This window comes from Melanerpes formicivorus, unplaced genomic scaffold, assembly GCF_026170545.1.
Source record: "Melanerpes formicivorus ecotype bairdi unplaced genomic scaffold, bMelFor1.0.p_v2 SCAF_42, whole genome shotgun sequence".
NCBI lineage: Eukaryota > Metazoa > Chordata > Aves > Piciformes > Picidae > Melanerpes > Melanerpes formicivorus.
This window is the reverse complement of record NW_027142394.1, coordinates 4,070,925-4,084,279: the sequence shown is the minus strand read 5'-3', so window position 1 is coordinate 4,084,279 and position 13,355 is coordinate 4,070,925. Positions and strand designations below refer to the sequence as shown.

The 13,355-nt window shown below is 43.4% G+C and overlaps 1 protein-coding gene across 3 annotated transcripts in view; it reads left to right on the top strand.

The window, feature by feature from the left end:
- The window catches only part of NOL4 (nucleolar protein 4), a 181,327-nt gene that overhangs the window by 37,479 nt on the left and 130,493 nt on the right, over window positions 1–13,355 (top strand). For all 3 annotated transcript variants that reach the window (XM_068158771.1, XM_068158772.1, XM_068158770.1), the window contains exons 3-4: window positions 10,421–10,532; window positions 11,031–11,143. In XM_068158771.1, the coding sequence (XP_068014872.1) occupies window positions 10,421–10,532; window positions 11,031–11,143 (225 nt within the window). The remainder of the gene's footprint in view (window positions 1–10,420; window positions 10,533–11,030; window positions 11,144–13,355) is intronic.

The following is a 13,355-nucleotide window of genomic DNA, read 5'->3' as shown; positions in this document are numbered from 1 at the left end:
GTAGAATAATATACAAGTAGCAGGAATGCTGCCAGCTGTAAATACACGACTTCAAGTCATCATCTTGCAAAGAGGTGCCAAGCATAATATTTACTACCAGAAGAATCCCATGATTCCAGGCCAGATAAGAGATTTATTTGTTGTGAACAGCATGGAAGACAGCTAGTGTGTCTTCTGTGAGGAGAAGCATTTGTGCAGATTCAATAGCCCACGCAGTAGGCTTGCAGCAGTTTCGTTTGGTATCAGCTGTTATTGCAGTTGAGACCTGAGCTTATTACATTGTTATGAACAGAGGATAAGCATGCTCAAATGTAGGTTTGTGTCATTACCAGAGTCTGCAATATTTATTTGGGCATTCATTTCGTGGTGTATTAGTTTATTAAGAGCATTGAGTCATGTTTCCATGTTAAAGATTTCCATAGATTAAAAAATAAGGGGAAAAATAGAATAGAAGAATAGAACAGAACAGAATAGAATAGAACAGAACAGAAGAATGGAATGGAATGGAATGGAATGGAATGGAATGGAATGGAATGGAATGGAATGGAATGGGATGGAATAGAATAGAATGGGATGGAATAGAATAGAATGGAATGGAATGGAATGGAATGGAATAGAATAGAATAGAATAGAATAGAATAGAATAGAATAGAATAGAATAGAATAGAATAGAATAGAATAGAATAGAATAGAATAGAATAGAATAGAATAGAATGGAATGGAATGGAATGGAATGGAATGGAATGGACCGGACCAGGTTGGAAGAGACCTTTGAGATCATGGAGTCCAACCTATCACCCAACACCATCTAATCAATTAAACCATGGCACCAAGCACCCCATCCAGCCTCTTCCTAAACACCTCCAGTGATGGTGACTCCACCACCTCCCTGGGCAGCCCATCCAATGGACAGCCACTCTTTCTGTGAAGAACTTCTTCCTAACATCCAGCCTAAACCTCCCCTGGTGCAGCTTGAACAAACTAATATCAACTCTATGTCTTAACATGAGAATTAGGTTAGCTAAACAGACCTCAGACTCTGCCAAACTAACTGGGGAAATACATGCTCTTTTGCTGGATCTGTCCATAAATATGCCTTACTGAAAATGATGAGCTGCAGCATCAGGCTGTTCCAGCAAGCCACTCAGTGGCTATCTCCTCTGTGGCATTGCAGGAGGGAAGAGGCAGTACCTCAGGTAGCTGTGCCACAAGGCATTATACACTAAAAGCTTTATAAATCAAACTGAAATACTTTGGCAAGGTTTAACTTTATTAAGTGGATTGGGAGCGAGATTAATTTAGTCTTGTTTCTCTACTCACGTGTCACAAGTGAATCATCCTTGAGATCTGTGAATGTAGTTATCATGCATAAGTACTCAGCAAATAGTTTGAGTGAAGAATTTTTACAGGAACGATGGTTCACAACCTGTGTGCTACAACTGCTGTTTGTTATTCATGATTCCTGGCATGTGATGATCACAGTGCTTCTACTCTCTGACTGGGTAAATGAAACAGAGGAATGATGGGGAGAAAACCACCACAGTTTCAGTATAAAATTGCTAAACTGCTGAGTTCATGAACATTTTCATGGGCATTCAGTACCTGAATTTCTAATAAAAATAATGGCCCCATGGCTCTGGGCAACCTGATCTAGTGTGAGGGGTCCCTGCCCATGGCAGGGGGCTTGGAACTAGAGGATCCTTAAGGTCCTTTCCAACCCTAATAATTCTATGACTCTCTAACTGCAACATATTGATTTCAAGTAATAAATTTGCTTATGTATCTGTGAGTCTCTAGTTTCAATAGTGAACCTGATCCACTTAAAATTTGGGTAGCACTCAAGCATGATTAGATGTGAAATTGTCAAAAGTGACTTCACTGACTACTGTTGGCATTTGTGTAGAGTAACAAACTTGGAATAGGTAGAGTTTTAGAACTGTTGATAGAGTCACAAAATACATCAGCACCAGCCTCTAGAAGCATGTTCAGTCCACCTGACAGACTCTGTTAGTGAATCTGTAATCTGCACTGATTTATTGAACTGTGTGGAAGCAGAAGGCATTTTTACAACTGATTTCTTGCTGCACAGGAAGATAACTAAGATGTGTCCAGTTCTGGAACTGTGTCCAGTTCTGGGCCCCTCAACTGAAGAAGGACATTGAGACACTTGAATGTGTCCAGAGAAGGGCAGCAAGGCTGGGGAGAGGTCTTGAGCACAGCCCTGTGAGGAGAAGCTGAAGGAGCTGGGGTTGCTTAGCCTGGAGAAGAAGGGGCTCAGGGGAGACCTCATTGCTGTCTACAACTACCTGAAGGGAGGTTGTAGCCAAGAGGGTGTTGGTCTCTTCTCCCAGGCAACCAGCACCAGAACAAGAGGACACAGTCTCAAGCTGCACCAGGGGAAGTTTAGGCTGGAGGTGAGGAGAGAGTTCTTCCCAGAGAGAGTTGTTAGCCATTGGAATGGGCTGCTCAGGGAGGTGGTGGAGTCACCATCCCTGGAGGTGTTCAAGAGGGGATTGGATGTGGCACTTGGTGCCATGAGGTGTTGGGTGACAGGTTGGACTTGATGATCTTGGAGGTCTCTTCCAACCTTATTAATTCTATGATTCTATGTGGTCGGGGTACCTCTAAAGGAGCAGTGTATTGGGAGGGAGCCTTTATATTTCAGTCGGGGCAGCAATGTACCAAACTCAAACATTATCATTTCTTGGCACAAGCCCTGTAGATAGCTGTGAAAGCTCCTGTGCTTTAGTATATAAGTTTAGAATAAGGTTCTGTTTTCTTCTCTGCAAACCAGTGGATGGGAAGGGAATTGTACAAAGTCTATGTAGATGATGTGGGAGAGTAACCTTGAAAATATGCCAAAAATGATTGATCTTCCCATTTAATTGTCAGGTTTTGTGCTCATTTCAGGTGTCCAACTTGTATGGTAAGATTGATGGGCTGTGTTCCTTGCCAGCATAACTGTAGGTAGCTCTACACCAGCAAAAACCAGACCTGCCTTATATATATAAAATGACACCAAGAACCTTAACTCATATCTGGAGTATGCCAGACAGAAGGAATACTTCACATGCTGTTTATAATTTCAGATAGTTCTCTGGTTCCCAAGGAAGTTTACAAAGAAGTAGAAAGTCTAGGGCCTTGATCTGGGAGATAATTCCCTCACAAGGCTTGGCTGAGTCAGTAGCTCAGCAGGGGCACAGGTGACTAAGAAGGTGCAGAAGGTGAAAAGAGCACACTCCTTGGTGCCAAGCAAAGCAGCAGTACCCAAACAGATCCCTGCTTGTCCTTCATTCCCCTCAGGTCCTCTGCCAGGCTCCATAAGAGATGGGGTGAAATGTGCTGATGCAAGGAATTGGTCAGGAGATCAGGAGAAACTATTGAGTAACCTTATAGAAGTGGCTGTGCTAGCACACACTGCTGCAGTTCAGTGTCCTAAGAAGAACTACAGTGCTTTGGGATAGTACTTTTCACACTCTGTCCTGAAGGACTTATTTTTGTATAGGCATCCCACACTGAAAGGAGAGCTGTGGTATCAAAGTGGAGACAGGGATGCAGTAGAGAGAAGCATTCAGGAACAGAATCTGTCTGGTGCGTTGGGAAAGGTGTGCAGCAAGTCCATAGCAGGCTTTCTGTGCCTCTGTAGAGCTGCATTTCTCAGTATGAACTATTCAGGGTGTCTAAAATGTAAATTCTAGTGCTGAGGGGTGTATCAGAGGTGGGAGTAACTGGGAAAAGTTGTGGCAGCATAATGCAACAGGCTCAAGCTGTTAGGACAACTCTTGGGATTCAGTGCAAACCAGGAAAAAAAATTAGCCTTGTTACACTTTTCAAGAGACTCAGATGGTCTGTGATGAAACTGAAGATGGAAAACATCTCTGTCTCCTCTCAGGCCCAGCTGTGGGCTGTCACTTCTGCTTCTACGACAGGTGGAGCTCCATGGACTCCAGCTGGTCTTGGATGTAGAGGGCCACACTCCCCTCCTCCCCTGCCTATCTTTCCTAAAGAGCTTGTACCCATCTAATGCCACACCCCAGTCATGGGAGCTATCCCACCATGTGTCAGTAATGCCAATGACAGTAATAAACATTTCTTGGTTTGGGATCAGGCTGTAGCCTCCCTTTCCTGTTACCCCCCCCAAAAAAAACAACAACCTTCCTCAGATTGTGAAACATGGTGTGACTCTTTTCCCTTCCCAAACCAGGAATATACCTGTGTGTCCCTTCTGAGGAGCCCAGTGAATGTGCTTTCATCAGGGAAGAGGGTTTTTTGACAGGTTGCACTGTCAAATAAGATTGTCTCCTTCCAGTACAAGTTCTTTGGTAGAGGAAGGTTAAAGCAGGTTTGGGGTCTGGCTGGTTTCCATTCAAGGCATACCTTGTCCTTGGGGAAGCAGAAGAATGTGAGGTTTGTGCAGGGCCTTGATCTGTTTAAATCCTTGCATCCACACCATTCCTGTGTGCACATCAAAGCAGCCAAGCCAAGTGCACTTTTCTTCAACGGGCTTGTTCTTGGTTCTTTGCAAAGGGCAAGTGCTGAGTGTCCTGGCAGTGGTCCCACTAGCAGGTGTTCCCCATCGCTTCCCTCTCAGAAAGCAGCTTCTGCTACGTGGGGAGGGAAGGGAAGGGAGCTGTGAAGCACAAGTTTAGCATGAGAGGGAACAGCATTTCCCCAAGTATAGCATGATAGTGAACTCTTGATAAAATTCCCTTCAGTAATAGATCTGCTTTCCTGTGGCAGCCTTCTCTTCTGACCTCTTGCTGAGGAAAGGAGAGGACTTTCCTTGGCAGGCTTGCCCTCCTGTCATCAAGAAACCAATTTCTGCCACCTGGTTTGATGGCTGTGGGCCCAGGACAGATTACCATCTTCACTCTCTCCTTCTCTCTCTCTCTCTTTCTCCTCTTGGAAGTCTTCTTTGGATCATCTCCCCCACCCCCCACCTTACTCTCCTTAATTAAAAAAATCTACACATAAACCAAGCAGAAAATCTCTCTTCTGACATGTTGCATCTTCCAGACTACACATACATCCTCCATGTTAATTCCTTAGGGGTTAATGGGTTCACTTGCAAAATTTCACTCCCTCTCCTCACACTTGTCTTTCCTTCTCTGCCATATGTGTCCTAAAATCTGCCTTTCACTTTAGAGCTTGTTAATTTTCCAAATAAAAAAGAAAAAAAAAAGTAGCTCTGCAAGCTGTATCATCACATCCTGCCCTTCAATCAACTGTTGGAGAACGTAAAGGAGGCTTTGCCTGGTTTCTCTGCCTGCAGTGTTGCAGTGGGAATGCAGTACATAGTGAGGGCAGGCAGCACTTGGCTCCAGTCTACATCAGATTGCATGCTCAGGCGCTGGGCTATTTGCCCTGTGGTAGTTGTGCTCTTCATGAGATCTTGCAAAGAGCATGCAGGTCAATTCTGAGTCTAGAAGGCCTCCATTGTTGGGCAGTGTTTTGGATGGGTTGATGTGTGTCAAAATCTTTTACATCACTTTTTGTGACTGATGAAATGAGATCGTAAAAGTCTGGACTCTGAACCTGCTTAAGTCAGCTCTTATTTTCCTCTGAGTTCAGAGTTAAAACCAAGTATGCATGGACTGCACTGTTAGGAAATGTTTGCTTCTTACCATGTAACTTCTTACCATGTTTGCTCCTCACCATGTACTTCTTACCATGTAACTTCTTACCATGTAACTTGCCATACAACTCTTATTTTCCTCTGAGTTCAGAGTTAAAACCAAGTATGTGTAGGTGTGCATGGACTGCACTGTTAAGAAATGTTTGCTTCTTACCATGTAACTTCTTACCATGTTTGCTTCTTACCATGTACTTCTTACCATGTATTTCTTACCATGTAACTTGCCATGCAACTCTTATTTTCCTCTGAGTTCAGAGTTAAAACCAAGTATGTGTAGGCATGCATGGACTGCACTGTTAGGAAATGTTTGCTTCTTACCATGTAACTTCTTACCATGTTTGCTTCTTACCATGTACTTCTTACCATGTACCTTGCCATGCAACTCTTATTTTCCTCTGAGTTCAGAGTCAAAACCAAGTATGTATAGGTGTGCATGGACTGCACTGTTAGGAAATGTTTGCTTCTTACCCTGTAACTTCTGAGGGTAAAGCAAACACTGGGTGGTTTTTGCACTTTTGCTTGATGCTCCAGATTCTATTTTGTTGCTGGTGTTGTTTGGGGGGGGGGGGATGTTTGTTTGCTTATTTCCTTTTACAATCCAAAAAGCATCCAGCTTCAAGACCTACATCCAGTACACACCACCAAAACACCAACCTGCTAGAATCTGCTTGTTTTCTGAGTTGTCTGTGATACAGAACACATCCAGATACAGGATAACACATTTCCACAGGCAACAGAAGATATGCTAATGTGCAATCAAGCCACTGCTAAGAATAAGGAATCCCCTAAAGACACTTCTAAAGCTTCATATTTGGGAAACAAATAAAAAGTATACTTACAGTTGGGTTGTTTTGTGCTTTCTTTTTAAAGCCATCCAAGTAATTTTATCAACATGGTAAATCAGCACTGATTGTTCTTTGATTGGTACAGGCATGTGCACGAGCAGGTTTTTTTTTGGTAGGTCATGCCAAAAATAGGCTGATCTGCATTGCCAGTGTGTGGATGTAAATAATGCAGTACCCCCCACTTCAGTTCTCTGTTCTGGCTTTATTTTTTTCCTGAAAATCAGAAGTGTGTGCACTTGCTGGGTTTGTGCGTGTGTGAAACTGCAGTTAAAAAACCCATTCCTTTATTGCAGCACACCACTGAATGAGATGGTGGTGGAGTCACCATCACTGGAAGTGTTTAGGAAGAGACTGGGTGAGGCACTTGGTGCCATGGTTTAGTTGATTGGATGGTGTTGGGTGATAGGGTGGACTTGATGATCTTGAAGGTCTTTTCCAACCTGGTTAATTCTGTTCTACTGTTTTGTTAGCAAACAGCCTTGAGAAGAGAGGTGGGAGCAGGCAGGGAGAACATACAGCATCAGGGAGGACTGAGTCAATGTTGCTTTCTTTCAGATAGAATAGAGGACAGAAACAATTTCTTTGTGCTGAAGTCAGACCACTGACTAAGATGTTTCTGTATAGTTACTTTGAAAGTGTCACAGGCCTCCAGATTGTGCTCTCAAATACTCACATGCAAGCCAGCTCCATTGGCTCCATCAGCCCAGCCCTGTGCAGAAGCTGGTAAACTCGAACTGAGGGGTGAAATACAAGATTTTGTGCTTGGCCTTGTGCTAATTCAGTTAGAGAGCTTCCCAGTACAGCTGGTGCTCAGCCAGCTGGTTCGGAGCGTGGCCAGAGCCAGCAAGCAGCTAACTGCATCTCACAAAGTACATTTGGCCTTCTTTAATGAGAGAGACAAAGAGGAGTCTGCACTGCTGGGACGTGAGGTTCAGGGTGGGGTTTGTAAGCTTTCTGGCACTGAGAATTGGAAAGAGCTCCTTATGTATATTCAGGCAGCAAGAATAAGGAAAGCTGTGGGGTTATGTCCCCTACATGTCTCTTTTAATGTCACATCTATTGTGTTAGGCCAATTTATGCAGGCTGAAATCTTAGGATGTGACTGATTCAAATTGCAAAGCAAAACAGGGGAGGAAGTTGGTGAAAACTGGTGTTATTTAGGGAAGGGCATCCTTAAAACTGTGTTGCAGTGGGAGGTTGGAGACATAAGCATCTGCTATGTGGACAAATTTAGACATAAAACCCAGTTCCCTTCTAGTCAGTGGAGCATACCTATCAAATCTGGGCCTTAGCTCACTTGCTTTCCATGGAGAGGTTTCATCTTGTCTGAGCAGAACTGGAGTTTTGACAGAGATGTTTGATTAGAATAAATGGAGCATTCCTTTCAAATGCAGGCAACTAATGAATCCATGGGTAAGCTCCATTAATTTCAATACATTACTAAATGTGTTAAATGGTAGCAGAGAGAGGTTGCTTGCATATGTGCACTTGCTGGTTTTCTTAATGCTAAATTCCAACTGGTGTAAAGTTGTTGGGTTTTTTTTCCCCAGATTCCATAAAGCATGAGTATAATCAATGTATTCATTGATAGAAAGGTAAATAAGCATCTGTTCTGTGGCATAAAAAAGCAGGAAAAATAATCTGAAAATATCTTTGGTAGGATCTTCTATTCAAAGGTGGCTTCCTTTAGTGCCTTCATTTTCAGATCAATTGTTTCAGCCCCAGAGACAATCTTTGCCAATTTGCATCACATAATAAATGTGCTAATCCCCTGCTATCCCCTAAAATAAGGCTTCTGTTGTATAAGGCAACCAGCGCCAGAATGAGAGGACACAGTCTCAAGCTGTGCCAAGGGAGGTTTAGGCTGGAGTTAAGGACAAAGTTCTTCACTGAGAGAGTTGTTAGCCATTGGAATGTGCTGCCCAGGGAGGTGGTGGAGTCGCCATCCCTGGAGGTGTTCAAGAGGGGATTGGATGTGGCACTTGGTGCCATGGTCTAGTAGTCATGAGGTGTTGGGTGACAGGTTGGACTTGATGATCTTTGAGGTCTTTTCCAACCTTGTTGATTCTATGATTCTATTCCAAGAAAACCACACCAATAAACAGTCTAAAAAGCAATGCCATAAACAGGATGGTCTCATTTGCATTCTTATTTCACAATGCATCATTTTCATGACTTATATCTCATCAACAAACCTTAGTTTAAACTGCTCCTGTTTGCCAGAATATTGTCACTGATAGATTTGGCCCATGGAGCTTTAGGAATCATGTTTCAACACAGATTAAGCAGGTGACAAGCCAAGAAGAAGAGTATAAGAGTTAAAACTGGCCATTCCTCCTCCTTGTAGCACCCTTGTGAAGAGCTTGAGTGGTTGCACAGTATGTAATTCCATTTGCATCCAGGTAAAGAAAGTTATCTTGTCCTTTCTGTATCCACACTGCCATATACCCCACCTCCACCTCCATTCTTCTGCACTTCCATCAACGTAGTGCTTGACAAGAAATCAAATCCTGCTCTAGTTTTACAGTCAGGTATCAGTTGACTCTTTTAATCTCACTTGCTGGGACTTTGTCCTTCTTTAAGGGTTATCTCTATTGCAAGACTTGGCTTCAGAAAAAAAAAAGGGTAGAGGTTTCTTGCACCACTTGCACTGTTCAGTGTATATACATCAACATATATAGTGAATCACAGAAAAGCTATGGCTTTGCCTTGTAGTATCTTGAAAACATCCACCATACACCCATCTGGTAGAGCTGCTCCAGTGTGCTGGCTCTTGCTGAAGAATTTTCTGCTGATGTCCAGTTTGGACATCCCAAGCCACAGCTGCTGACTCTTTTCCCTGGTTATAGTCTCTGGAGAGTTTCTCTCTCCACTGTATTTTCACTTCAGGCAGCGATGGGCTGCAACTAGATCCCTGCCTCATTCAAATTTTCCTCTAGATTCCAGCTGCTATGGTGGCCTGCTGCAGAGCCCTCTCCTGCTTCTCCACAGCTTCTTCATCTGGTGGGGGGCAAACCAGGCACATTGTTCCATCTACTGTTTTACCAGTGCTGAGTAGAGGAGGATGATAACTTTTCTTAATCTGCTGCCTGAATGTACCCAGTATGAAATGTGCTTTATCTGTGATCAGAGTATGCTGTTGGCTCATTTTCAGCTTGGCATCAACCTTCAGGTCCTTTTCAGCAAGGCAAAATGTCTGTGAAGATGTGTCCTTGAGTGGAGAGAAAACTGTCTTTGAAAAGAGCAATAACTGCATTCTCCCCTCCCCTTTCAAGAAAGGAAAAACAGTCCCTCTAATGCCTGCTTGTGAGTTTGTGGTGGGAAAGAATGTTCAGGTTGAAGTAAGGAAACAACCCAAAGCTGTTGTTTCAGGTTATCTCCAGGTACAGCAGGGTCTTCAAAACCAAGAGATTCACAAATTCTCTAAACACTGGTGAAAATAACACGCTCAAGCCCTGGTATTAAATCACAAGAATATTGAAATGCACAGTTAAAATATTAAGGAGACTCTCACTGCTGCTGCTACACCACTGAGTCCTGTGTTTGCCTACCTATCCTTTCAGTAAAATAATTAGACCACATAAAGGGATTGGCTATAAGAAGAAAGTCACTTTTCAGGTTTGGGTGTTTTTTTCTTCCCTTTCAATCATCCCTCAGCAGGATGCCTTTTATGGATGAATCTTTTTGGGGAGAAAGTGTCAACAGAAAGCAAAACTCCTTTTGATAGAGGTGAAATTTTCTCCAGGGTCAACTGTTATTAGCCAGGCAGCTTGGACAGATGTTTCTTGCAATCCTGCTGCACCGTATGCAGATCATGCTTTCATTGTCCTTCCTGGCATTATAAGATAATATGCCTTATTTTGCAATGGAGTGATCAGCTTTGTGAAATCATGTTCAGTCAGCTTACACAACACCACCTCTGTTTTGTGCTTCATTCCAGATTTCGGAGACCTATGCCTTCCTACCGAGAGAAGCGGTGACACGGTTTCTAATGAGCTGCTCAGAGTGCCAGAAAAGAATGCATTTGAACCCAGATGGAGCGGATCATAAAGGTAGTTTTAGTGTCAAATAGTGGGATGTAAAGTCATTTTGCTCCTAATACCCATTTGTGTTTTCCTAGCTTAAGTGAGGGTCCATAAAAATTTGGTAGGCTGGAACGGTTCAGTAAGTCAGATCATCTCATGTACTTAAGCTGGGAGGTAGTGAATCTTCTGCTTTCACTTCAGGATGGAGTGTAATACCTTATGCACCCTCAAGAGAAAGATGATTTTATCTGGAGGGAATGATTTATTTTGCTATAGCAATGTTTGTCTGGGAGCATAAGGAATAGATAGGGTGCATGTGCTGCAGTCATTTAAGGTAGATGAACTCATCATTTCTCAGGGTTTGAACTCGAGTTTCCTTTTTTCTTTGGTAGACTTCATCTGCACAGCCAACAGGTGATTCAAAAGGCCAAAGTTAGAATCAATGACATGGCTGCCTGACTGCAGAGCAGTCTAAAGTAGCCTCCACAATTTACATGAAATGTCTAATAAATATTTTTATTGCAGATAATGGAAAGCCTCCAACTTTAGTGACCAGCATGATCGATTACAACATGCCAATTACTATGGCTTACATGAAACACATGAAGCTCCAGCTGCTAAATTCACAGCAAGATGAGGTAAACCATGAAATCTTTCAAGTTTGCTTTTCTGTTCTTCTGTGTCCTTTGGTACTTGCCTTTGTGGTAGCCAGGAAACCGAACTGGAGAATGTTGGTCTCATCTTTACATGAGTCTGAAGCCAAGCCAAGGCTGTTTGTAAGTCATCAAGTTGAGGTAACATGTCATGACCTACCACCCTTCTGTGGCTGGGGTAATGCGTTGTACTGCTTCAAATGACCTGACAGTGCCCTTTTGCCATCTGGACCAGCCCAAAGGGTAATGAGGGCAAAGACTGCCCTCACGGTGGTACTGTGCTCAGTAGTGACTTTCATTGTCTACTTCTAGGAAGCAATACCATCAACAGCTGAAATGAATGCCATGGTGTCCTCGAGGTTAGCAGCCAGGATGAAACACATTACAGTGAGATAGGTGGAAGCCGTGGGAACATCAGCTGAAATATTGAAAGTGTAAAGCTTGGTGAATAGGAGTAGGGATTGCTTTTGAAACTTTGAATAAAAAGAGGGGAAAATAGACAGTGTTCTTTATTAGAATAAACCTTTATTAGAATAAACCAAACCAGGTTGGAAGAGACCTTCAAGATCATCATGTCCAACCCATCAACCAATCCAACCCACCCAAACAGCTAACCCATGGCACCAAGTACCCCATCCAGTCTCCTCCTGAACACCTTCAATGACGGCGACTCCACCACCTCCTTGGGCAGCCCATTCCAATGGGCAATCACTCTTTCTGTATACAACTTCTTCCTAACATCCAGGAAGAAGCAGGAAGCAGGAAGAGAAGTAGGCTGAGAATCAAGCTTCTTCAGAGAGAACTGGAGCTGAGTTATATTTATTTCTTCTTGAAAATTGTTTTCCTTCTGTGATTTTTTTTCCAGATCTCACAAAGTGCTTCATCAATTGGATGGTACCTACCAAATTATTTGTAATAAGCTCATTTTGCTAGAAATGTGTTCATTTACCATTTGAGCTGCCAAATAGTTAGAAGCCCAGCTATGTGCCAGCCAAAAGGCAGCCTTGCATGCTGTGTCCTTCTGCCTGAATACAAGGGTTTTCTTTTTTCTTCATAAAGAAAACCATCAAGAACAACCTTAGCAGATGGATTATGTCAAAGATCCTGAGTGGCTCCTGACTTCTGTAGGGTCAGCAAGATTTGGTTTGATAATGAGTAGGTAGTGGCTATTGGTGGAGATCTATGAATTATTCAACTCTCAACGGAATGTGGATTTCCTCACTCTTCTAGAAATACCATGGTTCTTCTTCTGCTTTGCCTTTTATTGTGGAGGGTATGTGGAGAGATTCCTGATTCCTGGTTAGGCCACACCTCAAGTACTGTGTCCAGTTCTGGGCCCCTCAGTTTAGGAAGGAGGTTGACTTGCTGGAATGAGTCCAGAGAAGGGCAACGAAGTTGGTGAGGGGTTTGGAACACAGCCCTGTGAGGAGAGGCTGAGGGAACTGGGGTTGCTTAGCCTGGAGAAGAGGAGGCTCAGGGGAGGCCTTATTACTCTCTACAACTACCTGAAGGGAGGTTGTAGCCAGGCAGAGGTTGGTCTCTTCTCCCAGGCAGCCAGTACCAGAACAAGAGGACACAGTTTTAGGCTGCACCAAGGGAGGTTTTGGCTGGATGTTAGGAAGAAGTTCTATACAGAGAGAGTGATTGCCCATTGGAATGGGCTGCCCGGGGAGGTGGTGGAGTCACCATCATTGGAGGTGTTCAGGAGGAGACTTGATGGGGTGCTTGTTGCCATGGTTTAGTTGTTTAGGTGGTTTGGATTGGTTGATGGGTTGGACACGATGATCTTGAAGGTCTCTTCCAACCTGGTTTATTCTATTATTCTATTAATCTGCCTAAGATATTATTCTATTATTCAGAGTTCTTCGTGCACAAATATAGTTTGATGATCTTTCCCTCCTATTTAGTCTCCCTGTTACATGCTGCCCCTTTTCAGGGATCTGGCAAGCAGGGCTTCAAGCACCAAGAGGGAAGAGGCTTTATCCTTGCAGCAGCCTTAGGAGTTAAAGAACTTCTTGGTTTTTCCACTTCATCCCTTTGAGAATTACTCCTTCCACAACAGAGCTAAGCATACTCACTGGACTGGGGGCACTTGCCACAGTGCTTCTATAGCCTGAGTGTTTTGGTGTAGTCTTGCTGGTCTGATGACTGAATAAGCAATAAGGTCACCCCTGAGTCTCCTCTTCTCCAGGCTAAG